Source organism: Ailuropoda melanoleuca, chromosome 10 (assembly GCF_002007445.2).
Source record: "Ailuropoda melanoleuca isolate Jingjing chromosome 10, ASM200744v2, whole genome shotgun sequence".
NCBI lineage: Eukaryota > Metazoa > Chordata > Mammalia > Carnivora > Ursidae > Ailuropoda > Ailuropoda melanoleuca.
In genome coordinates, this window is record NC_048227.1 from 60,748,754 (window position 1) to 60,768,077 (window position 19,324).

Below are 19,324 nucleotides of genomic sequence, written 5' to 3' on the forward strand. Positions count from 1 at the left end.
AATACTATTCTGAAGTTGAGAAGTGAACTTAAAAGCTTGTTTGATAGGCCCTAAAGGAATATCCCTGTAGTTGTTATTACGAAAATGTAAACCGAGTAGATGGAAAGATCAAGATTACATAGCTCTAAGAATTTACTGGCATAAACTCTAGCCATGCAAGAGAATCTTAGGTCTTCAGGGCAGCGCGGTTGATGGCGGGGACTGTGCACCTTGTGAGACGCATGGCGAGGGGCCTGTGACTGTGGGCAGGGCTTTAGAGTCCACCGACTCTCTGGGCGGCCTGCTCCAGCCCTCACAGGACTACTCCCTCTAAACATTTTGTAACTGCTGTGTGTGCACATTTTTATGTTTTCCCCAATGTACTGGCTGCCTTCACACAGAAAATTGAAGTTCGTATAGAAATGAATATGACAAGTTCAGCATTTGCCTGATTCCCACCATTGACTGGGACTTCTGTGGGTGTGGGACAGAGACAGTTTCAAGTAGCGTTTGTTAATACTTTACATGTAGGGAAAGGCACCGGTGGGAAGTAGGCAGAGAGAAAATGATGTTTTAACAAACTTAAGGGCATGTTTAATGACATCTCTCTCCAGCATTACTCAGAAATAGTTTTTTTTTTTTTTAAAGATTTTATTTATTTATTCGACAGAGATAGAGACAGTCAGCGAGAGAGGGAACACAAGCAGGGGGTGTGGGAGAGGAAGAAGCAGGCTCATAGCAGAAGAGCCTGATGTGGGGCTCGATCCCAGAACGCCGGGATCACGCCCTGAGCCGAAGGCAGGCGCTTAACCGCTGTGCCACCCAGGCACCCCCAGAAATAGTTTTGTCTTTCACCCAGACCACAAAAAGAAAAACTATTAATAGCTGATTCAGTTTTGAAAAGGCAGGGAAAATGATTATGAAAGTATGCTACAAGTTTCTTGCAAAATATTTTTTTTGGTCAGGAAGTCCAAGTTTCAACACAGGTGACAGTTACTGAACAGCTAAGGAATCTCAGTGAGAGGCAGTGAGGCCGCAGCCTCTGAGGACAGTGTTCCACGGACGTACTTCCTACGGAAAAGGGAACCGGAGAGAAGGGAAGAGCTTTGTAAAATGGAGCCAGTTTTGGGTACTCGTGGTTTGATGACCATTGTTTAGTTTGGCTGCGTTCAATGAGAAAGAGCTTGGGAACAGTTGTTCTGTTGAGCACACCGCATCTGGTTACGAGGGGAAAGCTGATGTAAGTAAGTGGGAATCCTGCCAGCACAGAACTTACAAAAGACCAACAGAAAAGTTTACCAATGACTGCCATGCAAGGGTAACAGAATCCCAATTCTGAGGGCCAGCGCCAGCCTCCCAAACAAACAAATCCCTAAAGTGGGGTTCATCTCCTCAGAGCTTAGGGGAAGTACGTGCAGAAACATGATTTGTAGCTCTGTGATTCCATATGTACCATCTCATTTTTAGAAATGACTCCCCCAGTATTTATTTATTTGGAAGTCCTGATTTGGCAATGGAAGATGTATTTCTGGCATACAACCAGATGAGCTATGTTAAAATAAGAATTGTTTTTATTGAAAAAATTGGCAATTAATTAATTGAAAAAAAAAAAAGGAATAGTGTAATTAATTACTGCTTTCCCTCTGGAAAGTCCTGGCTTCACGATTAATTGTATCTAAATGAAAGTGTACACAGAAACTCTACTAACATGTAGATTCTTATAACAACTATAAAAGGATGAGTGCTGAATTTTTTCTAGGCTACTTTTGCTGCCACTTTTTTTTTTAATCCTCAAGTTTTGGGTGAGGGAGTTTGCAGTATCAACTGTGATGTAACAATGAATTAAACTGACTGCATTAAAATTCAGAGAAGAGCAGGGTAAGATGTAACCAACAGAGGCTTATAAAACAGATGAAGATAAAATCACACGGCCATATTTCATATTTTATTCAACTTTAATATGGTTTCCATTAACTTTTAAAACAAAATGATTTCCAGTTTAGAAAACAATGCACTGACCACATAATTCCTTTTTCATTTTATACAGTTATACAAATGTTCTAAATACACATTTTGTGTTCAAGATGATGGCAAATAAGATTAACTGTACAGTACATAAGGAAAGAAAATATTTTAAGCATATTTAGAAGCAATAGAAATGTCTATACAAAACAAGCAAAAATGGAATAAAATTTTTTATTTTTAAAGTATTGCAACAGGCCCACAGGTTTGTAACAAAAATGTCTTTGCACAGTTCCTCACAATGCCCCAGGAATAGCTAAAGCAAGACAGCGGTTTTAGAAAATAATAACATTTCAAAATGCTACACATGGTACTATTGTTTGCACAGTTTGATCAAAATAACAACTCTACTCTGAGTCAAGCAAAACCTAGAGGAAATATACCTAACAACTTGAAAATCATTTGTATAAAATTCATTGCACATTATTTTACTCAGTTGTTTGTTTGAAAAGTAAAAAAGTGTATTTACAAAATATTTCGCAGTCAAAATTATAAAGTGAATGAGTATCTCTAAGTAACACGTCTTGATACAGACAGTTCAAGGAAAACACACAAATGGTTTTTTTTGTTTTGTTTTGTTTTTTTTAAAGAGGTTTTCAGTGCTCCTTCCACAGGGAAGTAAATATCATCTACTCAAATGGATTTACAAGATGTTACACATACTGGAGCAAATTCAACACATACATTATAAAAGGATGAAGAATTTGTACATTGTAAGAAGTGAGCTATTTCAGAGAGCAACAAGTACAATTTTTAATTCAGTTAGCATAAAAGCCTTCATAGTCTTCAGATAATAGACAGTGAACAAACTTGATGAAAGTTGAGAAAGCACCATGCACAACAGTTTAGTGGTAAACACCGAAAAAAAAAAAATAGCACCTGGAATTCTGTGATATTGACAATTTAAAACTGGTCTAGTAATTGCCGGAGATATGGTGCCTTGGATAATTCTCTATTTACTCGGGAGAGTTTGAAAAGTACTGGGCAGTTCAGAGAAACACACGGGATGTGTCGATCAAAGCACCCTGTACAGTTCTTGCATATCTGAAAGTATAAGAGGAATACATAAAACAATAGGAAAGTCCCTACGTATATGTGTTAACAGCAAACTTTTATAATCCCTCCTCTCTGACCCACCATAGAATGCTGGCAGACATATGAGAATACATTACAGAAAGTTTCATTAATTTTCATCTCTGAAGCATAGCCTACCCTAATGGATATTACAGGTGACCCTTGAACAACATGGATTTGAACTGCACAGGTCCACTTATATATGGATTTTTTTTTTTCAATCAACTCAAAGCACACTACTATAAAATTCTTACAATAAAGGAAGCTAGAGAAAAAAGTTTTTCTCTAACATGATTTTTTTCTCTAGCTTAGTTTAAGGATACAGTATATAATCCACGTAACATACAAAATAGGTGTTAACTTTGTTATCAGCAAGGCTTCTGGTCAACAGGGGGCTATTAGTAATTAAGTTTTTGGACAAAATTCCTATGTAGATTTTTTTTGGGGGGGGGTAGTTACCCCAACCCCTATGTTGTTCAAAGGTCAGTGGTATATTAAGATCCACTATAAGGTACCCAATTACCATTAAAGACTGCCTTTTCAATGGGCTATAAACACTCTTCTTTTTTTAAATTACTCAGATTTATCTTCTTAGATGCCAATAAAAAAAGTGATCCATTTTCTCATTCCAGAAGAGAAATCAAAAGATATTAATTAGAAAGTAGTAGTCTAGACCAGTAGTTCTCATACCTTGCTATACATGAGCTTAAAAGTATCCTAACACCTGAGCCCCATCCCAGACCAATGAATCAGAATCTCTGGGCGAAAGAGCCTAAGGATGTGTACTTTTTAGGACCCCCAGGTGATTCTGATGTTTAATAAGATTTGATCTAAAGAAAGAAAAATAATAAGGCAATTTTTAACAGAGAAGCATTATAATGTCTTAATACAATGATCAGATTTTAAAATCTCACATATATGTTAAAAAGATTATAAAACATGAAAAACATCAAAAAATTACAAAGGATATTAAATGTGGACCCAAGGGTCAAGCAAATGCTGGATTTTTTTTTTTATCTGAATAGCGTATCCGAGTGATTTACAAAACGGATGCCAAACAGCTGCCCCAACTCTAGATGCTCTTCTAAGAGAGAAATCAAACTGCTTTAGTTAATTCTCTGATCTGTATCTCAAAGAGCTTCTGTTTTAGAAATGTCTCAACATTTTTGTTCTTTGCCCCAATATCTCCAGTCAACTGAAGGGCACGTTTCCCTGAGCACACTGGTTACTGTCCCCAGTATGAGGATACTGTCCAGGCAACTGCAGAGAAACCGTGTACTTACTCAGTGTGCTCTCTGAGGACCAAGGACGCTGTTCTACTAGGAAACCTTTCACTAAGGAGTCTTGCCAGGAGACTCCCATGTCTTCCCAAACACAGAGCTTCTGTATTACAGCTGCGTGTGCTGCAGCCATGGTCAGGGGCTGGGCAAACTGATCAATATTTATGCACTCTCTGTGCCTGTCTGATGAATAAGCCAGGATGGAATTACTTGCCTCTTTACATTTAACTCAATTTTTAGTTTCAAGATCCATTACTGGTGATTTAAACCCTGGAGCACTATAGCTCAATTCAGCTTATGTTTAAAACTTAAAACACCACAACTTGGATACTTAACTTTTTAGCTCATAATGAGGCAGATGTTTAAAAAAAATACTTTAGTCTTTCTTTTTGCTATCCTTTGGCTTTCTTATTTTCTCAAAAATTTTCAATCAGATGCTTATTTCAGTCATTTTCACTCTTTCATGTTTATTATTAAAAGTGTTTAAGGTGATGAATTTTTCTCTGAGATCTGTGGCTGTCTAGAATCTTATATAGTGTTTGAGAGTTAAAATTTCCAAGTGGAATGATCATTTTGTTTTCTGAGTTTATAATGAATTAGTAGCTTTATAATAGCATTGTATTGATAAAATGTCTAATATTTCTAACTTCTTGAAATTTACCTGAGAGAGCAAGCGAGCATGAGTGGGGGCAGGGGCAGAGAGGAGAAGTCGACTCCCTGCTGAGTAGGGGGCCCAATGTGGGGCCTCAATCCCAGGACCCTGGGATCATGACCTGAGCCGAAGGCAGACGCTTAACTGACTGAACCACCCAGCCACTTCTTTTTAATGCTTTCTTTACAGACTAAGATAGGGTCAATTTTTTTTAACATTCTGTAATGCTTGAAGAAAGGTGTATTCTATGATATCGGGTTTCAGAGCTTGATATACAATCATAAGGTTTACCTTATGTTTACATCTTCTATAACCGTACTTTTTTGATTACTTGATTATTCTTGGGCTGAGAAGCATATGAAAATCTATTACTGTTACTTCTATTATATCTCCTATAATTTCTGCTTTATGAAAATTCCTACAGATTACTTAGACACACATTTTAATTCTCTTTAAAAAAACCTTTGAAGTTTAAAATATCTTTTGAAAGATGATGAACCACCCTTAAACAGTATCCCTTCTTTTAAACTGTATTTCTATATGAAACAAGATCTAACATTGACTGAGGGTTCTAGTTAAATTGATGGCACCAACTAGTGTGGGGTATGTTACTGAGGGCAGAAGATAGGAAGGCCCGGGGAAGAGACCAATCACAGCCTTTGACTTCAGTGCAGCTCTGGAGGCCCTGCTCACATTTGCGCCTTGTAATAGAAGCCAACAAGAGAATTTTCTATGAGGACTGGGTGCTATCACCAGGGAAGCAATTTACAAAACAGAAGCTGGGAACACCCAGTGACTTCATTGGTTGCACCGACTAGAACCGTGAAACTAATACAAAGTGGCTGAAAATTGGTCGGTCATCACTCCAGTGACATACTGCTGCTTCCTTTGCGCATTCCGATTTTTACAGACCGCCACCACGGGCTGGACTCTGCTCAGGCACAGCCGTCTCAGCAGAGAGAGAACGGCAGGGCCTCTACCCTCACTGGGCTCACCAGCTTTCTAGCGGGGGAGGACGGACATACACATAATCGCAGGGAAGGCTTCACTGGATCTAGGGGTTTAAACTGATTCCTTGTAGATGATGATTAATGGTGGTAGAGGAAAGCATTCCAGACAGAAGGAATAGGATTTTTAAAGGCCAGAACAGGGGAGAAATCCAAGTGCCTCAGGGACCTGAAAGTTCAGTACGGTATGCATGGAGCGGGCAGCGTAATAGGGAGAAGGGTAAGCAAGCTGACAGAGAGGCAGCAGGTAGGGGCCAGAATGGAGATAGACTTACAGAGCATACCGAAGGAGTCTGCATTTTACCAGAGAGAAAGAGAAAGCACCAGACTTGTACTTTTGAAATAGAATTCTCGTTAGTGTTACGAATGGAGACAGGGGTGCTGATTTCGGCTCAGGTCGAGATCTCAAGGCTGTGAGATGGAACCCTGTGTCAGGCTCCGCGCTCAGCGGGGCATCCGCTTCCCTCCTCCTCCCCCCGCTCGCACATGTGCGCTCTCTCTCAAATAAATAAATCAATCTTAAAAAAAAAAAAAGGCAGGTGGTAGGAGGCTGCTGCAGGAGTTTAGGGGAGAGAGGACGGATGATAACACAAGGGAAGGAGAAAAGTGAGGGTATTTAAGAACCACTTAAGTTGATTTTTCCCTCTCCCTCTCCACCCCTTATTTCAACAAGCTGGGCTTCTGTGGTTGCATCAAAATAATCATACCTTTACGATTCTCCCATCCTTAATGAGACCTAGTTAATAGCTTCTGGATGACTGGCTGTGCTCTCAAGAATTTAACTGTAGCAGTTAAAATGGTGCAGAGGAAACAGTCTGTGCTTTATCAACCCTTAATCATCTTTAAATAATATTCAGATTCTTTAAGAGCCTTCTCTCTCCCTGTTCACCTTCATGGCAGCTAAGTGTTACTGAGATTGTGGACTGATACTTGGGCTTGATGCAATAGCTGCTTTACCTTGAGGACAAGGTGCAGAGCCTGGCCTTCACATACTGGTTTGGATTACTTTAGGACCGTGAGGAATGATTGTATAGAGAATTTACAATGTCAGAGCTAGATGGGGCCTATAAAAGAGCATTCTGATAAAACAGGCCAAAGGACAAGGTCAATATTATGAAGTCCAGACTAGAATCCTGATGTCTTTAATATCAGCATGATTCATTTTCCACTAAATCACACTACCCACCTCTTAATTATTTGGTTGGTTTTCAAACATTTCAATAACTTCATATATTGCTCTTCTAAAACAAGACAAAACAAACTCCACTCCAAAATTGTTTTCTCTAGCCTGAAAGCTAAAAATGTAACACGAAATATGATGGTATAAGATACAATCATTCCTTTAAGAAATATACTACTTTGTCTTTTAAAAATGTGCTAATTTTTCTTCAGATTTCACTTTCCAACTTATTTCAAGAGATTTCTGTTGTTAATTTCTGCTACAATTCCCAAATTTGAAAAAAACCCCTGTGACGGTTTACTCATTCGTAAGAGTTCTCTGGCATAGATTAAGACTCAATCATGTTAACTCTTTTCTATCTGGACTCTTAGAACTGTGAGCCTTCCAAGTTTATTAGCAATTCTCTAGACAACTGGATTTTTATGAGAATGGTTTGTAGATATGGTAGAGAAGTTGGTACTTCCTTTAAAAAAATACTATTATAAAAGAAACTGGGTAGAAGAAGATTGTTTCATAACTTATTTTGTTTTTATGGAATTGTGTATCGTGTTTATTAAAACCTAGAACTACAATCAACAAAACTAAAAGACAGCCTACGGAATGGAAGAAGATATTTGCAAATGACATATCTGATAAAGGGTTAGTATCCAAAACAAGCCATCTTTAAATAATTTAGTTCAATTATGATATTTTTGGTGTTGTAAAGTTTATCAACTTAGAATCTTTAGTCCACTTTTCACTCAGTTTCGCATCTCAAACTACATCTCATGTATTGATGACATTTTCCTAAAGAATCAGATTGCTTGGGATTCTTGGTCTATCTAACAAGGTCATACCTTTACAAGTTGTTCCTGTTTACGTTCCAATTCTCGAATTTCTTGATTGAGGATAACTGCAACGTGCTGAGGCTGGCTCCGACATTTACCACAGATGCCGTGCTGAGTGACGTCATCACACACGGGGCAGTGTAAAGTGGTGAAATACTGTGAGATAGTGCCTTTTCGCCCTTCAGGTTCACTTCGAGAGGCTGCTTTCTGGATCTATAAAAACATCAATTCAGAAATAAGTCTCAGGGAGGTGGGCTGAGAGAAGTGGGTGATGGGGATTAAAGAGTACACTTATATACCTCATGATAAGCATTGAGTAATGGACAGAATTGCTTAATCACTATCCTGTACACCTGAAACTAAAGGAACAATGTATTGTTAACTATACTGGAATTAAAGTAAACTTAATGAACAAAATCCTTCCTTTCACAGAACTTACATGTTAATATCATCAGATTATATACGTATATATATAATTTTTTTCTTCTTTTGGGAATAAATGGTCTCCTGTCACTGAGTTTTTTGGTTGAGTTATACAGATTTATGAGATCATACAGGACACTGGAGACGAGAGAGGACAATGGAAGAAATCCAGGTGGAGAGTGGATACTGTTTAAGGCTACACAACTGGGCCAGGGAAACAAGGCAAGCAGAAGGTTAAAAATAACCTGTTAGGCAGTAGGGTGCAAAATGCAAGCAAGAGTAAACCTGGAGCATTCCAAATGTAATTAGATATGTGTCACCTAAGCATTCTTCATTGGAAGTTAATACTGGTTTCAAAGATCAGCCTTCTGGTACTCTTTTGACACTGAAATAACATTATCATCTTGTTATTATACCCTTGGTCTTCTCCTGGTATCTTTTAATCACTATACATAAAAGTTATATTAGGTCAGCGTCTTACAAATGCCACTGGTTTAACATTCTTGCTGATGAAATGAAAAGTCATCCTCGCCTTCTGTGCAGAGCGGGGACACGGCATGACAGACGGTGGCCACACAGCTACAACCTCCATTTCCTAGCTTATTCTTTTCCTTGAGGCCATACGTGCTTGTTGAGAAATTAAAAGTAATCTGAGGATCAACTTTTTCTGGTTTGCCTGAATACCATCAGTCTTTCGTATCTGAGATAACAGCAAATGACTGAGCAGATCCAATTCTGAACAGTAGATAAAAACCGCTCCTCTCCAAGCCTCATGTCTCCCAGATGATTATCTGATCCCAGATCGCTCCTTCAGGCTGCCAGTGAGTTAAATAAGAGTTCAAGCAAAACTTCCTTGGCCAAGATTCCAAGTTCCAGGTTTTACTTTAGTATAATGCTCTTTTAACATTAATTCTTTAGTCTGATTTCTTCAGCACTATGTCTAGATACTATATACATTTCTTAAACACCAATTTTGAAGGAATTTTTGCTCTCCATTTACTTTTGATTAGCTGGTTTATTATAAGTTATTTTTTAGTTAAGTGTTTACCACTGAGAAATAGTTGCAGAATTTATTTTAATATCCTGTAATTTGGCCAATGTGACAGAAGCCGGGAAGGTGTTTGTAGAAAACTTAAAAGTTTCTTTTAGGAATCCAGAAGACTATGGCACCTTTGCCAGTTTAGGATAACAGTATCTGTGTTGCCTCTTATAGCACATAAATAAAATCTTTAGTTCTACTGGAAATTGCAAGTGAACTCTCTCTATGGTCATAGCCTAGGTATAGTATTTGGTAGGCTTACCCTTGGTAATTCATGATACCAGTTGAAGACATCAATACCAATAAGTGAGAAGATTCTTGCCAGGGGTGGCAGGATTTGCTTGGTGATATAGTAAGTGGCGTTCAGTCTCAGAGTCGGGTCCTGCAGCACTTCCACTGGGCGCCTCACGAGCTGGATAAGTGGTACTCCGGGGGTCCCATAAATGATGACGTACGGCACTCGCTCTCCAACTCGAGGCTCAGAGCGCCGATCGTAAGTAAGCATTTTCCTATTAAGTCCACATAAATATTCAATCAAAAACTGTTACGGAAGGCATCTTAACAGAAAACTGAGAATTAAACAATTATGAAACCATGAGAATATAAGGGGTACCTTCATGTTAGGGTTACAACTTTTTTTTTTTTTTAAGATTTTTTAAATTTATTCATTGGGGGAGAGAGAGAACATGAGCAGGGAGGAGAGGGAGAAGCTAACTCCTGGCTCAGCCAGGAGCCCAACATGGGGCTTGATCCCAGGACTTGGAGATCATGACCTGAGTTGAAGGCAGATGCCCAACCATCTGAGCCATCCAGGTACCCCAGAGTTACAACTTTTTTGAGAGCTAGATACACTTGACTTAATGAGCACCATGCAGACATAATATAAGAGTTTAAAACTTACTCCGTATGGGTACCTGGTTGGGGCTCAGTCAGTTAAATGTCTATCTTTGGCTCAGGTCATGATCTCAGGGTCCCGGGCTCGAGCCTCACTTCGGGCTCCCTGCTCAGCTGGGAACCTGCTTCTCCCTCTCTCTGCCCTTCCTCACCCCACTGCTCATACGCTCTCTTTCTCAAATAAATAAAGTCTTTAAAGAAAACAAACAAACGTACACTATAAATCATTGCTACCTGAAAAACAACATGAGTTGCCAGATATCAACTAGCTTAAAATGTTTTCTATCTCCGAAAGGTGAGAACTATTATAAATCTAACAGTGAAAGAGAAGAGAAAATTTAGCTGGTTAGATGACCTGATTTTAGAATGATACCATCTAAGTGCTTTAGTAGACCCATATTAAGGACTACCTAGTGATTTTGATGTGGAAAAACAACAATTCAAGCTCTGTACCAGATTATAATTTCACAGAATGTAGTTTCTCAAGGGAAGCCCAAAAGAGAAATTCCTTCTCCTTTTCAGAGCTTACAAAGTATGGGAGAGCATCTATTTACCTTTACTGAGGCTTCATCTGGGCAGGTGAAGGAACTGTGTGCCTGTGGACTAGCTGTCTTTTCATCTACTCCAAACCATTCAGAATCCCAGGACTACACTTGCTAGGTACCGAGAGTTCTACTGTTGTATCATTACCTTGTAAGTTCAAGGGCTGGCACACAAGCTCCAGGTTTATAAGAGAAACTTCCTCTGTATTCCTTGGCAAAGATAAAATCTTGGATGCTGGCTTTTCCTTCCAGAAGCTTCATACATTGTCGCTGAACATATTGTTTAATTAAACTTATATCTCTTGTTTCAAATAGCAGCTTTAGAGAACGCTCAAGTATCTTAAAAAAAGAAAAAAAAAGATACGTTTATAAAAATATCCCCCAGTACATTTCATCATTGTTATATTTTCAATTATGTAACTACTGAGTAATTTGCCCATCTACTTACAGAATCTGCTATTTACAGTAATTGGATAATAAAAATTATTAAAAATTGGAAAATATTTTGGAGATCTTATATAGCTTGCTATTTCTAAAAACAGTAGTTTGAGGAGAATCATATTGAAATAACATGCAAATAGAACATTTGCTGTGTAATGAGTAACATGAAACACTTAAGCACAAGAAGCCAGACATAATTTCATGTATTGTTTATTTCCCTGTTACAGACTCAGGTGAACAGACAGAAGTTTAAGTGTCCTATCACCAAGCAGTGAAATCAAAATCAGGCTTTTGCTTTTTCATAGTGTCAACAAATATATATTAATTGTGATGGAATTTTCTATGCCGGAAATATTTCTGACATGCAGTAGACTTATGTAGTGGATTGAATTTAAATTAATTCTAGGTTAAAGTTCTGTATCTTATTATAAATACTGGAACTAATACATATTTACTCACTTAGTTTGCTAATTTGGCTTAAGTACGATTCTACCCTTGGAGAAAGAATGCACTGGATGATATCTCTTCAGAAACTAGTATTAAATAATATCTCAAAGTCACATAACATTATATATATAGCATAATATACTGACATTGACAACAATATTGCGCTTTTTATGCTCTTATAAAAATCAGTGTGTAGAGTACTGTTCCATTTATACCACTTATTTTTGGTTTGTTATAGAAGGAGTCTGGGCCTGGGTAAAGAAAAAAATATAAAATACTATGGTTAAAATTACTGTGGTTGAAAAATTTAGGCAATTTATGGTGCCACTGTTCAGAAATCTAACTTGTATTTAATCATTCAAGTAAATAAAATTTCAGCTTATCTAGACTGGATTACTTATAAAATTATTCTGTTGCTAGTTTCTTTATCCTGCTCCCTAGGTTTTGGGTGCTGTCATATGATAACATATTATCATCTCCAGATGATAAGAATTTCCTGCCTATCAAGTTCATTTGTTTTTTATCAATTGTGATAAAAGGTAAGGTGTGGGAAGAAGCCAGAAACTCAGGACTAAAATCAAATTAAGTTGTTTTCCTTAGAAACAAAATTTCTCAAAAATCATATAGTCCCTCCACTGATGGTTATACACAGTCACAGAGGCGAGGAGGGCCACAGTGACGTGTGTTTGAAGATCTTCACCAGATTCTTTAGCGACTTATTTCTTAAAGATGAAAACAAGATAGGTAAAACTTACCTTAGAAACAGCAGGGCAGGAATCTCTTCTGACTGTTTCTATTCCTTTTGCATCAAATACCGGGTCCTTTTGTTCCAGTGTTTCATACATGTAACCCACATACCTCTTTTTTGTTTGTAAGACACAAGGCAAATATACCTATAATGGATTAACAAAATGCCTCTCAATAACCATTTTCCCCTACCGTGAATATCTTATTTTTATGTCTTTAACCAAATATTAATCACACACACACAAAATCTAAATATGGCTTAGCACCAATTAAATTCATGATACAATATTTAGAGGGGAAACACACAAAATGAGTTGTCTTTACTTCCTTACCACTCAACTCCTTTGTTTGCACTATCAAATTTTGCCCCTACTGTAGCTGACACCGCTCTCTCAAAATTCATCAGATTTAAACAATTAAAAATTACTTTAACACCTACATATTTAAAAGTTATAAGTACAAAATTAAAAGACGATTAATACAACAAAAAGCCCTGGTCCTTTTGACTCTACTTTCCCTGCCCTAGAGGCATCCTCTGTTATTGATTTCCTGTGTACCCTTCCAGAGATACTTAAACACATAATGGTAGCTTACCATATATATTATTCTGTACTTTGCTTATTCCATTTAAATAATGTATCTTGCAGAACATTCCATCTTAGTACAAAAAGCTCAGTTTATTTTATAGATACATAGTAGTCCATTATGGGAGGGTATCACAATTTATGTAACTAGTTACCTACACTGTGGGTCATTTACGATGTTTCCAATCTTTGGTTATTACAAATAGTGTTCCAGTGAACAACCTTGCATGGATTAATCTACTAGATAAATCCCTAGATTAATGGTTGTGTGCCCTCCACCCCCTTTTAACGCTACCAAATTGGTCCTTTCCTCTGTCCCCAAGCTTTATCCCAATTAAAAGGCAGAAGTGATCAGATTGGATCTGACCAAAAAGTGAGACACAGCAATAAATAAATGTAAGGACATAGAAAGGTTAAAAAATAAAAAATGAAAGAGGATACACAGGCTAACACTAATCAAAACAAAGCTAGAGTAGTTATATTAATGTCAGAAAAAATAGGCTTCAAGACAAGAAATATTATCAAAGATAAAAGTATCAGTTTGTCAGGAAGATACATAATCCTGAATGTGTATGTACCTAATAAGAAAACTTCAAAATGTATGAAGTAAAAACTAGCAGAACAAAAAGGAAGAAACAGACAAAACCATGATTATACTTGGAGACTTTAGCACCTCTCTCTTAGAAATGGACAGAAAATCATTAGGAATATAGAAGGCTTCAACAACACCACTATTAACCTAAGTGACACAGGACATTCCAATAAGCAGGATACAGATAGCTTTTAAGGTCACATGGGAATATTCACTAAGACCACATGCTGGACTAAAGGACAGATTTCAATAAACTTAAAAGCATTAAAATCATACAGTGTATTCTTTGACCACAATGGAATTAAATTAGAAATAATAAAAAGATTTCTGGAATATCCTTAAACATTTGGACTTGACATTAGGCAGGTCTTTATCATTGAAACGAATGTACAAGATACCAAAATTTAAGGCTAAAGTAGTATTTATAGGGAAATATAAATCTTAAAATACTTATATTAAAAATATTTAATATCAATGATTCAAACTTCTACATTAAGAAGACAGGAAAAGAAAAGCAAACTAAACCCAAAGTAAGTATAAGGAAGGAAATAATAAAGAGTGGAAATTAATGAAATGGTTCTTCATAAAGTTCAGTAAATGGAAAAACCTGTAGTTGGATGATCAAGGCAAAAAAAAAATTATCAGTATCAAGGAGGGATGTCACTAAAGATCTTATAGAAGTCAAGATCACAGAAAGTATAAATAATTCATGCCAATAAATCTGACAACCTAGGAGAAAGGGACAAATTCCTTGACAGCTGCAAGTTATCAAAACCGACATAAGAAAACCTAAATATTTCGATATATATTAAAGATGTTTAATTTGTAATTAAAAATCTATGACTTCCCTCTCTCCCCTACCAATAAAATGTCAGGACCAGAGAGCTTCACTGGTGAATTCCATTAACCATTTAAGAAAAAAAATAATTGTACTAATCTCATATAAAACATTTCCAACTCATTTTATGAAACTAGCCTTTTTTTTTTGTCCCAAATACAAGAAAAAAACGACAGACCAATATTCATCATGAACATATACACCATAACCCTTAACTCATGTTTATTTTCTTTAAGAAGTTTTGCAGTTTTTGCTTTTACCTTAGGTCTCTGATCTATTTCAGGTAAATTTTCATGTCTGGTATTATTTTCTAAGCATGTCATGCTCTTCACTTTGTCAGATGGGTTGAGTGAGTGTCCACCATATGTATACTTCTAGGACAGCACTTGTTCTCCCCGTCTATGCACCAATTAGAATGCTCACTCTTCAGGGCAGATACTATATCCGAGGCTTCTCTGAATCTCTTCTAGCACAATTCTTGCCCTGAAGTAGGTACTTTTACCCTTTTCACACCTGTTCTCTTACACCAACCCCTTCTAACTCCTACCCATCCATCGTTCTCAATAGTTCTTGAATTGTTCTTTATTTTCCCTAGTTCAGGCTATACAGGTTGTGCCCTATCTTGAGATTCACCTCCTCCCAATCCATCTTGTATACCACCGTGAGGATAATCCTCCCCACATAGCTCTGATCATGTCATGCTCTTGTTTGATAAACTTTTCTGAATCAAGTTTAAACACTTTAGTTTGGCATTTAAGACACTCTGAAACCTGGTCTTAACTTTATTTTCTAGACTTCTCTCCCTGTACTCTATATTCCCATATTGTCCTTTTCTAACTCCATATCCTCTTACATACCATTTTCTAATATGAAGAATGACTGTAGCCCCATGACTGCCTACTGAAAAGTCTAATCATTTTCTGAGACACAGTACGGTATTCCCTCATACATAGAGTCTCCCCATCCAGCCCAGGAGGACATAATACCTCCTTCTATTTGTGCTCTTACAGTGTGTAGGGAGACTGCTCTCATGAGACTTTCTGTAAGTTTACAATAAAAGATCTGTAATCTTTTCTTTTAGGTTATTGGCTCTTAGAGAGAGTGGGACTGTGTCTTATGCTGCTTTGCATGCCACACCTCTCCTAGCTTAGTATCTTTTATATAGAAAAAACTAAATACATATTTGATATCTAAAGTAAAATGAAAATAGTCTAAGGTCCTTATGGCAGACTGTACTGTCCAAAGAAATAATGTCTGCCATCCTACATGGTCTTAACAGTGTGACTCTGACATTCCTCCCATTAAGAGATGGGAGTCTATGTTCTCTCTTAAATCTAGACAGGCTATGATGCTGTGTGACTTTGAGACAAGGTCATAAAAAGCAAAACAGCTTCTGTCTGTTTTTCTTTGGGATGATCATTCCTGGAACTCAGCCCCATCATGCTGTGAGGAAGAACACATAGTCCCAGGGAAAGACCAAGTGTAGGTGTTTCAGCTGACACCCCCAGCTGATATTCCAAACAGCAGCCAGCATCAACCCCCCGACATCACAAGCTTTAGGTGATTTAGGCCATTAGCTGTTGTTGGATCACCTTCAGCTTCTAAGTTTTCCCAGCTAAGGACCTAAGCATTGTGGAGTGGAGACATGCCGTGTCTGCTGCACCCTTTCTGAATTCCTGACCCATAAAATCTGTAAGCATTATTAAGAAAAAGGGTGATTGTTTCACACCGTTAAGTTTGGGGGTGGTCTGTTACACAGCAATAGTTAACTGGAACAATCTTTTACTTCTTTATATAAAGACATTACTAAAAATAATTTTGAGAAAATTGCACAAAACTAAGGGAAAATATTTTAAATTTAATACTTTGTAGACCCATATACTGTTACTGATTCTGAAAATGTATTGTGCAAGTCCAAAACGTCTAGAAGGTATGTGAATTTTATACCTGATTACTAGTATTAATTACATTTCTCTTACCTTCTCAAACTTCAGTTTCACTGGTTTAGGATTGGTAGCAGTTACAGCTTCAGCAATTTCCTGACCAATCTTAAAAGACTGCTCCTTAGTGGCTCCTTTCAGTAGCACAAACATACTAAGAGGATTAAAAACGAGGAAGTCATTGTAACAAAAAAATTTCATCAAGAATAACTTTCTGGCTAATACTCTAATACCAAAGAAAACTCCACCCCCCCCCCGCCTTACTCTTCCTTATTAAGTTGCTTCCTATTTAAGCTTTCTTGTTTTACCGTACTTTCCTTATATCTTACTACAGATCTTTAGGACATCTAGTATTTCTAGTTTGGCTACACACAGACCAGCTTAGCTGTCTGTCAGAGCTGCCAAGGTCGTCTTGGGTCATTCCTAGACAATAATGGCTTTATATGACACACAGTTACATCAGTCATAAAACAAGAGAAAATAGGATTATAAAGAAATGGAAAATTTACTTGTGATATGGGAGGAAATTTCCTTTCAGAACCACCCAACTTAAAAAAGACACACATATATGTTGTAATATATGTTCACTGAAGAAATGTTAGAAAACATAAAGCATAAAGAAGAAAACAGCCACCTAATCTTACCATTCAGAAAAAAGGCACTACAAACCTTTCTGGGTATATCTGTACATCTCTTCTCATTTGGGATCACAGATCATTATTGCTGGATAACTTTCTCCTTCCATTTAGTTGTGCATCTTAACATTTCCCCACATCGTTTAGTTCTTTTACATTATTTTAACAGTTGTACTGTATTTCAATGTATGGATATATTAATTTAACCAAACCTCCATCATTGAAAATTTAGGTTACTGAAATTTTTGGCTAATATTTCATATATAATAATTTGGCACACCTCTGATTATATCCTTAGAACAAATTTCTATCAGTGTAATTTCTGGGTAAATGGTATATACTAAAAATATTTTTTGAAAGATATTGTCAAATCTGAACTTCAGAAAGATATTTCTAACGTACAATTCCAACAGCAGTATATGCAGGTCAAGAAGGAAGGATTTCTTTTCTTTTTTTTTTTCTTTTTTTAAAGATTTTTTATTAATTTATTCGACAGAGATAGAGACAGCCAGCGAGAGAGGGAACACAAGCAGGGGGAGTGGGAGAGAAAGAAGGAGGCTCCTAGCGGAGGAGCCTGATGTGGGGCTCGATCCCACAACGCTGGGATCACGCCCTGAGCCAAAGGCAGACGCTTAACCGCTGTGCCACCCAGGTGCCCCAAGAAGGAAGGATTTCTAATATAAATAAAAAACTGCAATATAAAAAAATATTCAAAAAATAAAATAAAACAAAAACCAGAAGTATTGGGTATTTTTCTCTAACATAATCCAGTTAACTTTATAATAGCACAATCTGTGACCAACAGAAATAAAACCTAATAAATATATTTAAATAAGAGAGATTATAAAGTTGATCTTCTTGTATACTTTTTTGGTAAATTTTATTATTTACTTATTTTGAGAAAGAGAGAAAGAGAGAGTGAGCAAGAGTAAGGGGAGGAGCAGAGGGGGGAGAGAGTCTCAAGCAGACTCCACACTGAAGCACAGAGTCCGATGCAGGCTCGATCCCATGGCCCCGAGATCATGACCTGAGCTGAAATCAAGAGTTGGATGCTTAACTGAGCCACCCAGGTGCCCCTTCACTTATAATTTTCATGGAAAGATATTAAATAGAAATGGATAATATCTTGAAACATGATCTTAAGATTCTTGTTTCTAGTCTTGGGGCCACATAAACCAATCTCATATTTCTTTTTATATTGGACTTAAAATGTCATTTGGATGGTTTCTTTGGAAAAGCTTTCTCTGCTAATACTGGAGATAGTACTTAAGAGTCTGATATGAAAAGCTTAAGAAAATGAGTATTCAGTATTACTTAAGGTCTTTAAAATAAAAATGGTCTCAATCTAAATTACTTTTAAAGGCTACACTCTGAACCACTTGAAGCTTTCTATAATATTTTTTTTTTGTTAGGCCCATCTGATACTGATTACACCAATATAGCTTTATTTTTTATAATAGATTTTAAAATTTCCTTTTGAAAGATTATTTTCAAAAGCAACTTTATTGAGATAACAATTTGTATATAACAAAATGAATACATCTAAAGTGTACAGTTCCATGAATGTTGACAAATGCATAGACTTGTTATGGGCTGAACTGTATCCTCCTAAAATTCATATGTTGAAGTCCTAACCCCAGTACCTCAGAATGTAAGTATATTTGGAGATAGGACCTTTAAAGAGGTGATTAAATTAAAAAGAGGCCCAAAATAGGTGGTGAGGATGAGCCTAATGTTACTGGTGTCCTTATAAGAGAATACTTGAATATACAGAGGAACAGCAGGGATGCACGTGAACAAAGGAAAGATCATGTGAGGACACAGAAAGAAGGTGACTACCTACAAACCAAACAGAGAGGCTTCAAGAGAAACCATATCTGCCGACACTTGATCTTGGACTTTGAACCTCCAGAACCATGAGAAGATAAATTTCTGTTGTTTAAGCCACTAAATCTGATACCTGAGAAAACTAAGGACATTTTCATCACCCCCCAAAATTCCCTTGCACTCCTTTGTAATAATTTTCCACTCCTGGCTCTAGGCAACACAAGACCTGCTTTCAATTACTACACATTAGTTTGGTTTTTTTTCCAAGAATTTTATATAAATGGAACTACACAGTATGTGCTCTCTTATGTCTGGCTTCTTTCAGCTTATTTTTGAGATTCATCCATGTTTCTG

The 19,324-nt window shown here is 37.0% G+C and overlaps 1 protein-coding gene across 4 annotated transcripts in view; it reads right to left on the bottom strand.

Moving 5' to 3' along the window:
* Positions 1–1,910: 1,910 nt before the first annotated feature.
* Positions 1,911–19,324, bottom strand: part of REV3L (REV3 like, DNA directed polymerase zeta catalytic subunit) — a 170,700-nt gene continuing 153,286 nt past the window's right edge. For all 4 annotated transcript variants that reach the window (XM_034668994.1, XM_034668992.1, XM_034668993.1 and 1 more), the window contains exons 27-32: positions 16,548–16,662; positions 12,563–12,700; positions 11,068–11,258; positions 9,746–9,992; positions 8,031–8,234; positions 1,911–3,045 (exon numbers count right to left, since the gene is read on the bottom strand). In XM_034668994.1, the coding sequence (XP_034524885.1) occupies positions 2,905–3,045; positions 8,031–8,234; positions 9,746–9,992; positions 11,068–11,258; positions 12,563–12,700; positions 16,548–16,662 (1,036 nt within the window). In that variant the 3' untranslated portion in view covers positions 1,911–2,904. The remainder of the gene's footprint in view (positions 3,046–8,030; positions 8,235–9,745; positions 9,993–11,067; positions 11,259–12,562; positions 12,701–16,547; positions 16,663–19,324) is intronic.